The 16,298-nt window shown below is 39.9% G+C and overlaps 1 protein-coding gene across 4 annotated transcripts in view; it reads left to right on the top strand.

Moving 5' to 3' along the window:
* LOC139944185 (katanin-interacting protein-like) overlaps window positions 1-16,298 on the top strand; it is a 39,463-nt gene that overhangs the window by 6,449 nt on the left and 16,716 nt on the right. The window contains exons 8-23 of one of the 4 annotated variants that reach the window (XM_071941150.1): window positions 511-595; window positions 700-824; window positions 2,175-2,234; window positions 2,393-2,582; window positions 3,424-3,451; window positions 4,072-4,184; window positions 5,289-5,461; window positions 6,084-6,271; window positions 7,391-7,580; window positions 8,322-8,567; window positions 9,216-9,347; window positions 9,969-10,504; window positions 11,416-11,544; window positions 13,395-13,445; window positions 14,917-14,969; window positions 15,732-15,815. In XM_071941150.1, the coding sequence (XP_071797251.1) occupies window positions 511-595; window positions 700-824; window positions 2,175-2,234; window positions 2,393-2,582; window positions 3,424-3,451; window positions 4,072-4,184; window positions 5,289-5,461; window positions 6,084-6,271; window positions 7,391-7,580; window positions 8,322-8,567; window positions 9,216-9,347; window positions 9,969-10,504; window positions 11,416-11,544; window positions 13,395-13,445; window positions 14,917-14,969; window positions 15,732-15,815 (2,383 nt within the window). The remainder of the gene's footprint in view (window positions 1-510; window positions 596-699; window positions 825-2,174; window positions 2,235-2,392; window positions 2,583-3,423; window positions 3,452-4,071; window positions 4,185-5,288; window positions 5,462-6,083; window positions 6,272-7,390; window positions 7,581-8,321; window positions 8,568-9,215; window positions 9,348-9,968; window positions 10,505-11,415; window positions 11,545-13,394; window positions 13,446-14,916; window positions 14,970-15,731; window positions 15,816-16,298) is intronic. The other 3 variants (XM_071941151.1, XM_071941152.1, XM_071941153.1) reach the window with 3 other exon arrangements.

Consider the following 16,298-nt stretch of genomic DNA (forward strand, 5'->3'; position numbering starts at 1 on the left):
AAGGACACATGTGTCACGACCAGGACACAAACCCACACTCGAACCCAGGTAGGTCATTGTGGTGATAGTGCTGATGGTGGTTTTGAATCTATCTTTCTACCAACAAGTCTGAGAGAAGCTGCGTCGTTGGCTGTGTTTAAACGCCTCCTCAAGACATTTTTATTCCCAGATTCATCCTAATTTGCTCCTATGTTTTTTTTTGTCTATTGGCCCGTCGTTGGTCTTTTTTTGTTTTGTTTTTGTTATTGTGTTGCCCTCCCTTTCTTAGGTGCTCTGTTCTTTGTATAGCGCCTTATAAATGCTTTGTATTATTATTATTGTTATACATTATCAACAGCTGCAGTGCTTCTTACCAAGTAAGTTTTTATGGTTGTGAGAAATTACCCTCCCTTTTAAGAATGTCCAGTCGAGATGTTCCGTCCCATTTACCCCCCCCCCCAAAAAAAAACAACAATTTTTCTTTATCCCAGATCCAGCAGACTAACAAATTTGTTCTCTCCATTTGATCAGATAACTGAGAACCTAACACTGATCCTTGAGGGACCCAGCGATGGTGACAGTGACATTGAGGTAGATGCAGAACAGTTTAGTAAAGGTAAGAGTGCAGAAGCTTATTGTTAATCTTATTGGTGAAGATTGAGGTTTATTACTTGATTGATGTTGACGTGATTCATCCTAAATGTTTTCTCTCTGACTCAGCCGATCATCGCGAGAGAGGAGAAGGGAAAAGAAAATCTAAGATGGAGGAAGATTCCGATGAAGATGATGAAGATGATGAAGATGAATCCAGTGATCATCTGCTTCTAAGTATTGAAGATGTCAAGGTAACAGTTACGGTTATTTCAAACGGATCAGCATATTGTGCTTGTCATTGTCTCAAAGGCAAAGTATACCATTGGGTTTTTTCGAACCCTTTTAATCTTATACAAACCTAGATGTATACAATAAAACTAACATCTGAAAATTTGATTTCAAAAGATGGTCGCGTTTTTTAGATATGTTTTATACTATCGAAAGCAGCTGTAGGCTACTAGTCAAAGGTTTTAATTGCCAATAATTTTAAGAGTGATTCCCAAACGTTTACCTTCCCTTTGAAGGTATTAGGCGCGCGGTACAAATAGAAACTGCTGACCAACTGTTTGCTGGTTGCCAAATGGTTGGAAGTAGTAACAGCATTTACTACATGGTTGCGGGGATTGTTTGTTTAATACTTCAATGCACTCAGCTTTCTGAGTGGAAGAGTTATGCGAGAAGTTTGTTTGGCCGTCTTGAGTAAAACTGTTTCTGTTTGGACTTGTGTATTACACAGGATTGGTAGAGCTGACAACCTTTTTTGTTTTGTGTGATCTACCATGAAATAACAAACCAGGGGTCGAATTCACAAAGAGTTAAAGACTAGTCCTAACTTAGGACTAGTCCTAGGAGATACTAAAAGCATGAGTAACTCGTTTTAACTCGAGATAAGACTAGTCTGAACTCTTTGTGAAATCTACCCCATTGAAAATTTTGGCTTAATCCGTTGTGTGATTCAGGAGAAAGTTGTGAAAAACCGCGCACAATTTTCAGCTTGTTTATTGTTAAAGGAACACGTTGCCTTGGATCGGACGAGTTGGTCTATAAAAAAAGCGTTTGTAACCGTTTGTTATAAAATGCATATGGTTGGAAAGATGTTTTAAAAGTAGAATACAATGATCCACACAAGTTTGCCTCGAAATTGCGTGGTTTTCCTTTTACTGTGCGAACTAACACGATCGGCCTTTTATGGGAGTCAAAAATTTGACTCCCATAAATGGCAGACTGTGTTAGTCGACGAGGTAAAAGGAAAACCGTACAATTTCGAGGCATGTTTGTGTGGATCATTGTATTCTACTTTTACAGCCTCTTTCTACCTATATACATTTTATAACAAACGCTTTTCAAAGACCAACTCGACCGATCCAAGGCAACATGTTCCTTTAACATATTGTCCTTAGTTTGGGTTGTAACAACCTAAATCAGCTATTCGAAAGGAAATTTTTCACACACAACTATGGTTCTAGTATGAACTTCATAATAAGCTTTCAGAAACTAAACAATGATGTTTCTCATTCTTACAAATCCTGTATAAGACCTTCAAAAGTGATGGGAAAAAACCTTAACTCTGATGTGAACATTGTGTGTTTCTTTAATTGCAGATGCTAAGACGGAGTCTGGAAGCCAATGCTGACATACGCAGGAGTATCACATGTCATCAGGTAGGCCAAATACCCCAAAATCATCACTACTTCAACAATTTTGACAATACTGTTGACGAAGCTAAGATGCATTAGGAGATAAACCGGAGGTTGTTGGTTCAAATCCCGCTCTAGTCAATGTTTCTTTGTCTAACCCCAAATAATGTGTTCTCCTTCAGCAGCCTGAGTCTGATCGGAGTCCTTCATCATCTGAGGGTGAAGATGAGGAGGAAGAGGTCCGAGACAGCAGTAAAGAGGCAGAGGATGATATAGAGGAAGATATTGAGATCCTTAGAGACAGTCTGGAACGTGACGTCAGGCTGGAACATGGAGACATGATCATACTAGAGTTTGCAGCTCTCCGCAAAGGTCAGCATTGAGACTTCTCAAATTTAATACTTAAGTCAGAATTTGGGAACAAAGTGACCAATTGAAGGGTCTGTATACCTCTGGTAATGACTCTGAAAATTAATGGCAACAAAAAACATACTTGGGTAAGAAGCTTTTGATAATATAATGTATTTTGAAAAGAAACTTTTTATCCCCAGAAATTTGAGTCTGAGAATTAGATGGTGTATTCCAATTGCGGGTTAGACTTCCTCCCTGTGTGGGCATAACCCCTCCAAATATTTTGGCAACATCTCAAACTACTTTTGAAATGAAATTTGTTATGGTTAGTTTTATGGTATATTGCTACAACCATATAGGATTGAAACAGTGGGTTCCAATTATCAAACTGTCACAATCCCTTTGTCGAGGTACTCCAAGGTCAGATTTTGTTTTGTGATGCAAAGCATGAATCAGGATTCGTTTTTGGGTACAGTGTGGTACACAAATGAGTCGGCAGTGTTTATGTTCTGTATTGAACATAATGTGGATTCATGTGAGGCAACATCCAGAATGTCAGTTCTAGCTGGCATTGTTAACAAACATGTTATTTGCTCTGTATTTCTTTTTGTTCACTTCCTTCGATGTTCATGATAAGACAATGGGAATACACTGTTTGAACTCTCTGGTTGTGTAAATCGCAACTTAAATCACATTTTTAATTTGTTGCATGTTTTGTTGAAGAGGGGCTCCAAGGTCAAAGTCAGTTTCCAATTGATAGAGTCCCAATGCAAAATGGGAGACACAAATTTGAATTTTCTTAACCTAATTTTTTTTTTATTATAACTTGCGTACTTTTGTCCTCCTCTTTCAACTTCAACAGGTCCCAGACAACAAGTGTTATCAGCAAAGTAAGTCTTTCTTTCACAATAATTTAATTATTTTTGAGCGATGAAATGTTAAAGACAGTGGACACTAGTGGTAATTATTCCAAATAATTATTTGCATAAAATCTTACTAGGTAACAAGTAATGGGGAGAGGTTGATAGTATCAAACATTGTGCGAAACGGCTCCCTTTGAAGTAACGTAGTTTTTGAGAAAGAAGTAATTTTCCACGTAATTGATTTCGAGACCTCGGATTTAGAATTTGAGGTCTCGAAATCAAGCATCTGAAAGCGCACAACTTCGTGTGACAAGGGTGTTTTTTCTTTCATTATTATCTTCGACGACCGATTGAGCTCAAATTTTCACAGGTTTGTTATTTTATGCATATGTTGAGAATCCCCAAGTGAGAAGACTGGTCTTAGACAATAACCAATAGTGTCCAATGTCTTTAATAACAATTATACAATAATGATTCTTCAGGGTATGAATTGGGGGGAAATCCAAACAACCACAAGGCTTGTGGCTTTCAAAATGTTTACTGGACCAGAATTCTTTTTACAAGACCGAAATCAAAATAAGAAAAAACTTCCTGACCCAGTTTAAGCTTTAAGTTAACTTTTTTATTTGAACAATGTGATCTTCTAGGAGGAAACCAGGCGTGGATGAAGTTGCCATGGTACCCAGACAAGCCAAAGTCCCTGGAGGTCCTAGCAATGCCAGGAAACCAGTGGAGATTCGGGAACTACGGGCCGGTTCAGGTAATCCAGATGTAGCCAAAAAATTAATAAACAAATCGTCTCTTGCTAAGAAACAATTGTCAATTTGTTATACCTCAAAAAACATTCAAACTACAATCTTTTTTCAGTTGATTCTGTTATTGAAACTCTTTCACCAACATTAAATTGTGTGATGCCAGAGGTTTTATTTAAGAAATACTTTAATGATAACTTTGATAAAGTGTAGCAGATAGGTGCAATCATTTCTGTGGTCAAAAACTTGGTACATGTGTATCTTATACATAAACACGTATAACTAGATATAGTGCCATCTCTGAAATGGCCTGTAATTTCGTATCATAATTTTGGAAAGTTTAAAGGAACACGTTGCCTTGGATCGTTCGAGTTGGTCTTTGAAAAGCGTTCTGTAACCGTTTGTTATAAAATCGATATGGTTAGAAAGATTTTGTAAAAGTAGAATCCAATGATCTACACAAATATGCCTCGAAACTGCGTGGTTTTTGTTTTACCTCGTCGACAAACATGGTCGGCCATTTATGGGAGTAAAAAATTTTGCTCAAAAAAAATGGCCGACCGTGTTAATTCGCGACGTAAAATGAAAACCGTGCAATTTTGAGAGATACTTGTGTGGATCATTATATTATACTTTTAAAACATCTTTCTAACCATATGCATTTCATAACAATTGGTTTTAAACACGTTTCATAGACCAACTCATCCGATCCAAGGCAACGTGTTCCTTTAAGGTCTCTAGTAGAGTCTACATTTTGGTGTCTGTGTATAATTGCAGGGTCTAAGAGCTAAAAAATAGCATCGTTGCAAGTATCAAACTTTAAGGTCTGCAATTTTTAAAATGGTAGCCATATTATTTTTTTTGGGGGGGGGGTCACTGCTTCAGCAGTGGCTAAAGCCGAAACACTATTCTCCTTAACCCTGAATCACTGATTCTGATACACCCAAGGTTTTTCAGAAATCATGGATGAGATTCCTCCACCTTTTGCAGAATTCCGACTTTCTTACTTTAAAATCCATCTTTTGCTCTCAGTTCAGACTCTTTAAAATCTCTGACTTTGGAAAATTGACTTTTATCTTAAGATTAATTTTTCCCCTTCGTTCTCTGTGCAGCCCCTTCCTCTAGCAGACCACTCTCCTCTCAGAAGAAACGCTCTGATAGGGACTGGCAAGCTTCAGATGACTTATCAGCTATACAGAGAGCTATGCAGGCAGAGAACAAGGCAGCAGCAGCTAAGAAAGTTACCAGTGGGAGCAGGAGCGCACCACCTCAGCAGATTGCCAAGGTACTTCAGACAAAGACAAAATGCAAGATCTTTTCAACAAAGCCAAAAAGCTGTTTCACACTATCATGCTATAATCATATCGAAAGCTACATGTTTCCAATCTGTGTTGATTTTGTAAAATGTCAACACGCTTCAAATCTGTTCTGCCTTTTTTACTGCCCGGGCATGAAATCAGCTATTTCGCTACAAGAGTTATTTTCTAGGTCAAAAATACTCGACCCACCTACCTCACAACAGGGTCAGTTTGCTACACGGATCATGCACTCTACACAGGGTCAATGCCAGATTTAAATGTAGTGTGAAATAGTCAGCCAAAGTTACACAGGTTGGACCCATGTACAGCACGGGGATGTTTCAGAGAAAACACTACAACATATGAAAAAACTCAACATGCTAATCTATCCCCAATGCATAACTAACATATATTATTGCTGTACCCGCTGCTAACACAAGGATTTGAACTACGTTTAGCCATCGGGCTAGCTATTGTGACGAGACATAGCTCATCAATGTAAGGATAAAAACACAGTCTGTTATTATTAAAGTTATTATTATTATTATAGTTATAACTACTGTTGAGAATATTGTGTTTGAATCTTGTGGTTCTGTTTGTCGCATTCAGGTCAACTCTCTGCTACCTTCACAGCAAGTAGCGCCTCGATCCTCTTCAGTTGCGTCAACAAACCACTCAGCAGCCGAGCCAGAGCCTGTAACAGCTTTAACGTCAACCCAGGATTTAATGTCATCTCAGAATCTAGACGAAAACAAGGTGGCGTTTGTACTTGAGAAGGTCAAACAGATGGATGCTAGGTGAGTTAACGTAATTTATCATAATAGTAGTAATATAATAATATTAATTAGAATATACAGTGCTTGTTCAGCGCTATTCCTTGTTGCTTGTCATGGCCGAGCCGTTAAGAGCACTGGATTCAAGCTCTGGTGTTTGATTAGCAGAGTGAGGGTTCGAATCCCGGTCGTGACACTTGCTACATAAAGTTGGGGAGGTAGTGCTTTCTGCTCTACCGGCCAGACTTCGGAGTGATGATACCCAAGCCTACATCCTTATGGACTGTGAAGGGATAACCCTGTTTCAGCCCTAGGAGTAGGTGGCAATGGCCTCTGGAAAAAAATAATTGTAGCCCACACCTTGAAGTGGCCTTCAGGCCTTGATCATTGAACCCAAGCTTTGGGCCCAATTTCATATAGCTGCTAAGCATAAAAATTTGCTTAGCATGACATTTCTTTCTTGATAAAAACAGGTTTACCAACAAAATTTCTATTTGTTGCATATTGCTTGTTACTAGTAATCAGCTGTTGTTTGCTTATCCTGAAAATCACATGGAAATTTGGTTGGTAATCCTGTTGTTATCAAGGAAAGAAATTTCATGCTAAGCAAATTTTCGTGCTTAGCAGCTCTATGAAATTAGGCCCTGGTGTTGTTAACAGCTGAGTATGGGTTCGAATCCCAGGCATGACACTTGTGACTATGAGCAAAGCACTTAAGCTTAATTGCTTCGTAAAATGTTGGGAAGGTACATGTAGTGCATTCCGCTCTACCAGCCAGGCTCCTAGTGGACAATACCCATACCTACATCCTAATGGACTGTGAAGGGGATAACCCTGTTTCAGCCCCTTGAGTTAGTGACAACATGCCCCTGGTGGCAGCTGATTTGGGTCGGTAGCCCAAATCAGTTAAGTTCAGCCCTCACTTTGAAATTGCCTTCTGTCCTTGTGATGTTAGGCAATCTATCATAACAACTTAGTTTTTTGCAAGTAATGCCTCGAAAGTAAACTTAATCTCTGTAGCTCACAAGCCTGAGGAAACTTGTAAAGAAGGCCTGACATTTCAACCCTACCAGAGTCTTTCTTGAAAAAAAATAAGTTTCGCACTAATGCCCAATATCGTTGTTGTTGTGATAACTCACTTAGGTCACAGAGGAAGCTTCTGGTTGCCTTGGGGAAGGTAGAGGATTCGGCAGCCAGGGCTGGCGATGAGGCAACTCCTGTCAACACACCCAGACAAGAGGGTGGTCAGACATGGTCAGACATGCCCCAGGGGGAGGGGGACACTGACAGATCTGCATTGTTCACTACACCAATGTTGGCTCCAAGAGCAAAGGTAGTAAAGTTTCCTTGTAATAATAAAATAATAATATAGTCTCATGTAGCGCATGTCTCTAACGATAAGAATCAACTGCAAGGTCATCATGCTCCCGCCTACATCACGAACATGCTCCAAATAAGTTCCAAACACGACTTTGATCATCAGCCTCCTGTTCACCACACTTTGTTGAGCCTAGAACCCATTGTGTCTCTTTTGCCGATAGATCATTTTCTTTATACGAACCCAGAATCCAGAATAAATTTCCACATTACATCAGAGAATACATCAGCGGCTTAGAGCAAACTTTTGATTTTGGCGCTTTATAAATTTCTTTTGATTGATTGATTGATTGATTGATTAATTGAGTTATGCGATGTGCTTAAAAAGACAGCAACATTCTACTACAGGTTATTAATTTTGTTTGAATTATTATGCTGCTGCGCTTTAAGCAGCCACTGCCAGAAACACCTAGGCAGACCCCCTTCTCTTAGTAATTATTATTGTTTTATTTTTTTATTAAAACCAAAAAACGTTGCCCACGGGCCAAATTGCATGTGACTGTACAGAGTGTGACTGGGTTCTGCGTTTCTCACAATGTTTTATACTACCAACAGCTCTCCATTGCTTGTAACAAAGTAAGTTTGTATGCTAACAATTATTTTGAGTAATTACCAACAGCGCCCAGTAGCTTTAATAATACACATTGCTGTAAGGTTAAAAACAAATTACATGACGATGACGTTTCCTTGTATTCAGCAGGGTGCAGCGTTAACCAGTTCCAGTCAACAAGCCCCACCCTCGGCATTGTCTGCTTCCAGCACAGAGGTCACGTTGGTGGCTACCACCAACTGGGGGCATCCAAGTCGGATCGGTTTGACTGACGTCCAGTTCTTTGACCTCAATGGGAAGAGAATCCCATTGAGTGCTGACCAGGTCAAGCTGGTGGGATCATACAGAGAGGTCAAAGGTGACATCGGTTGTGTCGTCAATGGAAAAGCTAAGGTAGGAAAAAAAATATATTTTTGCCCACAGTACTTTCTGTACTCTTAGTAAGAAAAGACCTGAATCATTTGGAAAAATTTACATTGTATAATACAAGCAAAGAGTAAACATGACTAATGATAATGATACTGAAAACAGAGTAGAGTGTCATGGCCGAGTGGTTAAGAGCATCGAATTCAAGTTCTGGTGCGAATTCACCGGAGTGTGGGTTCGAATCCCGGTCGTGACATTTGTGTCCTTGAGCAAGATACTTTACTATAATTGCTTCTCTTCACCCAGGGGAATAAATGGGTACCTGCGAGGGTAGAGGTTGATATTGTGAATGAAAAAGCCTTTGGAGCGATATAAACTGTTGCCCAGGTTGTACACTCCCAAGGGAGATGAGAAACATTAAAAAGGGATGTTATTGGCCCTATGACCAGGGCAGTAATGTAAAGCGCATTGATACGGTTATTGTGAAATGCACTATATAAGAATTGGTTATTATTATTATTATTATTAATGGAGGCTGTTCAAATAAGCCATGGCTTGTGGGGAACAGCCCCCATTAACAGTGCCCATGATGTATGTTTTTTTTTTTCTTCTTTTTTTTTCTTCCCTTGTTGACTTCTTACAAATAATTCATAATTTTGTTCTTATTGAATTCAGACAACCAAGGAGCGGAACATGTGGAGTTGCTGCTATCAACGAGGCCCAAGTCTAGAGTTAGTATTTAATGTTCCTACCATAAGAACGGATATAGCAAGGATTGACGTCTGGAACTACAACAAAAGTCTAAAAGTGAGTCATGTTTAACACATCTGCATACAATTCTATGGGATTTCAGGCATTGCATGGTGAGGTATCAATGTATGTTTGGTTTGCGGTAACACCATGTGTTTTCGGATTTGTTGGCTCATCTCCAAACAGTACCACCTTTTGAAATGAAATTTCCACATTGTATACATCAACATTTATACAGGATTAAAACAATAGAACGGTTTCAAAAACTAAAGGTATACTTTGCGTTTAAAGGCAATGGACACTATTGGTAACTACTCAAAATAATTGTTACCATAAAAACTTACTTGGTAACGAGCAATGGAGAGCAATTGAAAGTATAAAACATTGTGAGAAACGGCTCTCTCGGAAGTAATCTAGTTTTTGAGAAAGAAGTAATTCTCAATTGATCAAGCATCTGAAAGTACAAAACTTGTGCAACCAGGATGTTTTTTCTTCCACTATTCTCTTGCAACTTCAAGAATTGAGTTCAAATTTTCACAGGTTTGTTATTGCATGCATATGTTGAGATACATGTACACCAAGTGAGAATACTGGTTTTGACAATTACCAAAGGTGTCCAGTGCCTTTAAAAGCAAATTTTTGTCATTTTTATTTATTCATTTATTTATTTTTAAACAGGAGCTCAGTATCGGTTTGAAAGATCTAAAGATTCTCATCGAGGGAAGGACAGCGTGGGAGGGAGAAGTCGACAAAGGATGTGGCAATCAAGTATTCGATTACAACACAACACTCAACATCAACAACTCCAATCACGAAAGACTCACCTCTAGCCAGGGTTGTAACAAACATGAAAGAGCAGTAGACGAACAAAGGGACAGGAAACAGCAGTTGCAAAAGAACAATAACGGGTCCCACGGTAATACTCAAGAACAACAACTGAGCGATCAAATTGATCGTGAGCTCTTTTCCAAGGAGGGGGTCCCTCCGATGAAAGTACCGACAGCTGACCCTCGACCCTCTGGTAAGACGGACGGTGAGGCGGAGGTAGGTCGGCCGGAGTTCGCGCGGAGTAAGACAAAGATCCTGAAGTGCTCTAGTGATAACATCAAGATCCCCGTCGTGGATGAGAGCGTGGAGATCTACGCAACTCCGAGAGCATCCTCAAAGTCTCCCACGAGGAAGACTCAAGAAGCACCATCAAGGAAGCATGTCATGTAAGTGATTGTAGAATCAAGTTTTGTTCTGGTGGAGTTTGTTTCTAACGATGATCCTGTTTCATAGAACTGCTTAGCTATGTAGGGTGTCGTGGCCGAGCGGTTAAGAGCACCGAATTCAAGCTCTGCTGATTCTGTTCAGCAGAGTGTGGGTTCGAATCCCGGGTGTGACACTTGTGTTCCTGAGCAAGACACTTTGCTATTATTGCTTCTCTCCACCCAGGGGTAAATGGGGACCTGTGAGGGCAGAGATGGTTCTTGTGATTGATTTAGCCGAGTAGCGCATTTGTTGCACGAGGCTGTATACTCCCCAGGGAGCTGAGATGGTTTAAGGAGTGAATTAAGGCCCAGTGACCAGGGGTAATAATTTGAAGCGCTTTGAGACACCCACTCGAGAGTGAAACAGTGCTGTATAAACTCAAAATATTAAAATATTAATATAAGACACTAGCAGCGTGACAAGAAAATGTCTGTGGAGGGGGCTGGGAAAAGAAATCTGCCTTCAGTGAGTGTGGGTGATTGGGGGAGTGCTTGGGTATCTGGGCTTTAAGGCGTGCCATAGCTGAGCAGTTAAGAACACTGGACTCAAGCTCTGGTGTTTCTGTTCAGCAGATTGTGGGTTCGAGTCCCAGTCATACTTGTGTCCTTCAGAAAGACACTTAACCATTGCTTCATCCTTCGGATGGGACAGAGAGTCGTAGGTCCCGTATGTTGTGTAACGCATGTAAAAGAACACAGTTACAGTTTTTCCCTGTGTTTCTGGTAGTGGCTGCTGAATGCAGTTAGATAGTTAGATAGAATTTTGTTGGTAACCTGATTTGCGCTAAGCAAGATTTTTCTGTGCTTAGAAGCCCTTCTTTCCAGATGATAGTTTATTATGTATGTTTTTGTTTTCCTTCCCCCGCCCTCAGGTCTGGACGTGCTACTGTAGTCTTGAAGGAAAGACCAGACGATTATGAGAACAGCCCACCACAACCAGAGGGGGAGGATCACAACACAGAAGAGCCATCTATGATGAAACAGTTGCAAAGCATTACTAGGTAATTATACAAAATTATCTGTTCACAAAAGTACGTCAGATTTAGATTAGGATAATTTGGGGGGTGTTACAATTTATTGGACTTCCTGGCTATGATTTGGTCTTAGGGTCATGTCACACAGGGCAATTTACAGGTAACCAGTTCCAAGCAATCTCCAAGAAGAAAAAAAAACATTCACATGTTAACTTCCCCATAACTTTTTGGGGGACAGTAAGATAGTGTAGACAAATGTCTGTTGTGCTACTGAAGTGTTCCTTTTAATAATGACAACAGCATTTCTATAGCACATAACACCTCCAAAAGAAAGTCTCTCAGCTTGCAGTGTAGGTAGTTGCCTCCAAGTTGCCTAGTTAAAAAAATGCCCTGTGTGACAAGGCCAATCAACCTGTGCGTGTCGACCAATCTCGTGCGTATATACCATACATCTTGGTTTTTTTTTAACTCATCACAATATCTCTGACACTTGAGGTTAACGCAACTGTCACCCAAAGAAGGGCCAGCTTAAAGCAAATTTAAGACCTACCTGTTGGTAATTGCTCTCAGTGCTTCACCCTATCAAGATCTGCAAAACAAATTTGTGAACTTACATGCTGCATCTGTTGCCTTTAAAGACAATAGCAGCCGTAAACAACGCCAAGATTTGACCTACTTATGCACAAACAAGAGCAACAGCAAGAGGTCAAAGAAAAGTAATGTACTAAGAAAGAAATCCTGAAAATAAAAGAGATAAAAAATTACAAAGATAAGCAAAAACTGGGCGTATGGTGATGATTAAAAAGAAATGAATGGTCTCCAAAGAGTTGAGACATTTTCGTATAGCTTCTTTAGTTCTTTAGCTTCTTTAGTTATGTACCCTCATCCAAAGGACCCAGTGCTCCATGTTTACTGCCCGGATCATTTCCTAGTTTGTACCGACTCCAATCATTTCTTCCGGTTTTCAGTTTTCCCCCACTTTCTGTGGATACCTTTGTTCCCAAGTACTTTGCTATTATTGACCCCTTGCACGCACGTCACACGTGGTGACACTGTGCCACACTCACCATTTTGGTTGGCAGTTAGGTTTACGTGTAAACGTCGCGTCGCCTAAAATGCGCACTTCACTGAATAACGCACAGTGACATTGCCCACCAATGTGGCGCATCTAAGATTATTCGATGATGACGTCAGGTGAATTGGGTCAATATAACCCCTTGCACAATGCACTCACATGCGCCAATCCTGCCCGCCATTTTGGGAGTCAAAGTCTTGCACAAACATGCACAAAAGATTTGATTCCCAAAATGATGGAATTAGTGGACGCACATTGTTCAATGGAGCGTTCTGCGCTGTGTAAGGGGTCTATAGCAATCATTGACCCCTTGGATAATGCAAAATGCTAGGAGGACGCTGAGATAAAGTGCACGTTCTTATGCAGAAAGCACAGCTATCATCCACTGATCTGCCTCCCATTGACCTCAGGGATGGCGCTTTGTGAGAGTGTGACTTCATAATATGCAAGGAGTCTGTTATATGTTTTCTTCCTTGTGCAGCAGACGTTATCACATCCTCGGCTCAGTGCAAATTCACATCCGTCATAACCAAGCTGGCCTTAATTGAAAAAATGCATATAAATAATTCAAAAACCGCAAAAAAATGTTGCTCATTAAAAATTTATGATTTCTTTTGCCAAACGCTTCCTTTGGATATTTACCAGGAGCTCAAAAAAAACACAAAGGCAATTTTACTAAATTCATACAAACTGTACCAATGATCTTATAGTCCTGAGCCGATGACATTCAAGCATGTCAATAACTGGTAATGTTGTTGCACAAGGGTCTATACTGTATGTACTCATTTACTTCTTGTTGTAGACCTTCAGAGCGGCCAAAGTGGTTACGACCATCTTGTGATAAACACACTAAGTAAGTCTCTATATGTACATGTACGTTAGCTCACTGATCAGTCTAACCAGAGCTTAAATCATTGCCTCAGTGCTAAAAAAGAGGGCATCGGTATTTGTGTCTGTGTTTATTCAGTAAGTTGCATGTAGTTATGTCTTGTTCTAATTGTGCAGTGAGGTCCATTGTTTGTTCAAAGTGCTTTGTTACTTGGCTTAACCCTCCTACTATTTGACCATTCAATATCATCTGCTGTGGTTTTGAATGACAGATAAACTATGCTAGCCTGTAAAATGATATCATATGGTGAATATATGTACAACCGTACATACATAGTTTTGTGCAGTCCTGTGCACATTTAAGCCACCATACGTACCGCGGGCAGTAGAACGGTTTCAAATGGTACAATGTAGGTCAACTCGCTGGTAATTGGTACCAAAAGTAGGAGACTGAAAAGTACCTGATGTAAATGTAGTCTTGGTTCCAAGACCATTGGTGTTGCGCGGTCACACACAACCAACGTTCCGATCTACGTACATATCTGTATCTCACCATGGTCTAACCATGGTGAGATACAGATATCAGAGAAAAAGAGCGCCCGCTATAGACGTTCGTTCATTACACGTGTACAGTTTTTGCCGTGCGTAGATCGGAATGTTGGTTGTGTGTGACCGCGCAACACCAATGGTCTTTGAACCAAGACTAATGTAAATGCTGCTTCTTACCAATTTGCCTGACATTTTTCCTGAAAGTAACGGTGCAAAAAAACATGCTTGATGCTAGAAAATCTGCATAGACCGTGCAAGTCTCGCACATAATCAAACATTTTGGGACCACTGCATGAAGGTAACAAAGTCATGCTCTTTAACAATCCCCAATGTTTAGAATATGTGCCAGACTTACACAGTCAATTGTATGAACAGCTTGAGAATGGGTTTTAACATCTGTGACATATATCGCCCAATTGATTAGTGGCATGCATTGGTTATCATGCTTCTTTTTTTCTTTTCTTATGTTACTTTACATGTCATGCTTGGTGTTGGTGATTGTTCTAACTGTGGCACTTTTCAAAACTACATGATGAATGAGCCGTGTTTTGGAAAGGGCCAACGTTTGCAGTCAGTCATTTTGAACTTATTAATATTATCGTTTCTCTTCCCAATTTATTTCAACAGTTGCACCTCTTTTAAAAAAAACTCAAGATTTTGAGAATCGATTTAGGTTTCTTCCCATGCACAAGCTAACGTATTGAACTGATACGCACGAAATACGTGCCAATATACGCAAATATTGGCCGATTCGCAAAATATATATGTGTCTCATATATATGTTTGTCATTCGTAATGGCTGGTACTTTTTCCACTAACATTGCATGCTGAGATGAACAATGTTTCATGGTTTTTTTTTTTACAACAGAAAAGGTCCATAGTAATTGCTCGGGAAACTAATTAACCAACGACTATTCAAGTATTAATTTCTGCTTATTATTTTACAGTGGATCGAAACCAAAGAAGAAATCCAAGAGACCTCCCTGGCTTAGTGATTTTAGTAAGTAAATTATATTCGTATCATACACTTCTGTTAATGAAACTAAGGATGACTCATAAGTGAATCTAATTACTGTAGCTTGCGAGCCTGAGGAAACCTGTATACAAGGGTGCTTGGTATGTGAACCAGAAACACAGGGGTTAAGTAACCCCTACTCTTCCACAAAAAAAAGTATTCTGGGCTCTTTTACATGCAATACCAATCCTAGTACATTGGACCTACAGGGCCCAATTTCATAAATCAAATTTCCATTTATTTGTAATTCTTGTTACTGGTATTTAGCTGTTGTTTGCTTATCCTGAAAATCACGTGGAAATTTCTGGTTGGCATTCCTGTTTTTATCAAGGAAGAAATTTCATGCTAACTAAATTTTTGTGCTTAGCACTTCTATGAAATTGGGCCCAGGACACACGCCAAAGCAATTATGGTAAAGTACCTTGCTCAAGTGCCAAGACTGGAACCCACACTCTGCTGATCAGAAACACCAGAGCTCAAGTTCTTTGCTCTTTTATAAGCACTCTGCCACGATATTCCACATTTGGACCTTCTGAACCATCCAGGACATTTAATATCTCTTGTTTTATGGCCCTCTTCAAAATCACAGTTTTTGCAAGCCATTTTGAAAATGTGCGCAGTTGACTAGCGGGACTCCCCCCCCCCCACCTCAACTTATGAACAACATTGTCAAATGTATGGGCTCCTTCATTTGTTTTCTGTTCAGCAAACATCTTATTGAAGATAAGCTTTTTTTTCTTTTTCTAGGTGGACAAGAAGATGACAAATCCTCGGAACCTGAGCAAAGCAGTGAACTCATCAACGAGGACAAGAAACAAGACAACACCCTGAGTAGGTCAAGTTTGTCTTTCATTTAGTCAAACCAAGATTTACCAAGAACCAGATTTAGACATATTCAGCTAAATAATGGCGTTGAGATATGATTTGTACAATTGGTTTGCAGTAACACACTGTGTGCGTATCTACTTGCTAGGTAAACTTCGTTCTTTAGAGAACTTGTCTTGCTTTATGTCCACTATTATTTATATTAATGGAATAGATTTTTCGGATCTTGGGTGACAAGTTAACAAAAAGCACATGATCCTGTCGTGTACAAACAAATTTGTAAACAAAATAAAAATAATGAGAGCTTGTTAGAGCTACACTTAACTAATTTTGGCTATCAAACCCAAAATCAACTGCCACCAGGGGCATGTTGCCACCTACTCCTGGGCTCATTGCCGCTTACTCCTGGGGATGAAACAGGGTGACCCGCCTAACAGTCTATAAGGATGTAGGCATGGGTATCGTCCACTAGGAGCCTGGCTGGTAGAG

This window comes from Asterias amurensis, chromosome 11, assembly GCF_032118995.1.
Source record: "Asterias amurensis chromosome 11, ASM3211899v1".
NCBI classification, from domain to species: Eukaryota; Metazoa; Echinodermata; class Asteroidea; order Forcipulatida; family Asteriidae; genus Asterias; species Asterias amurensis.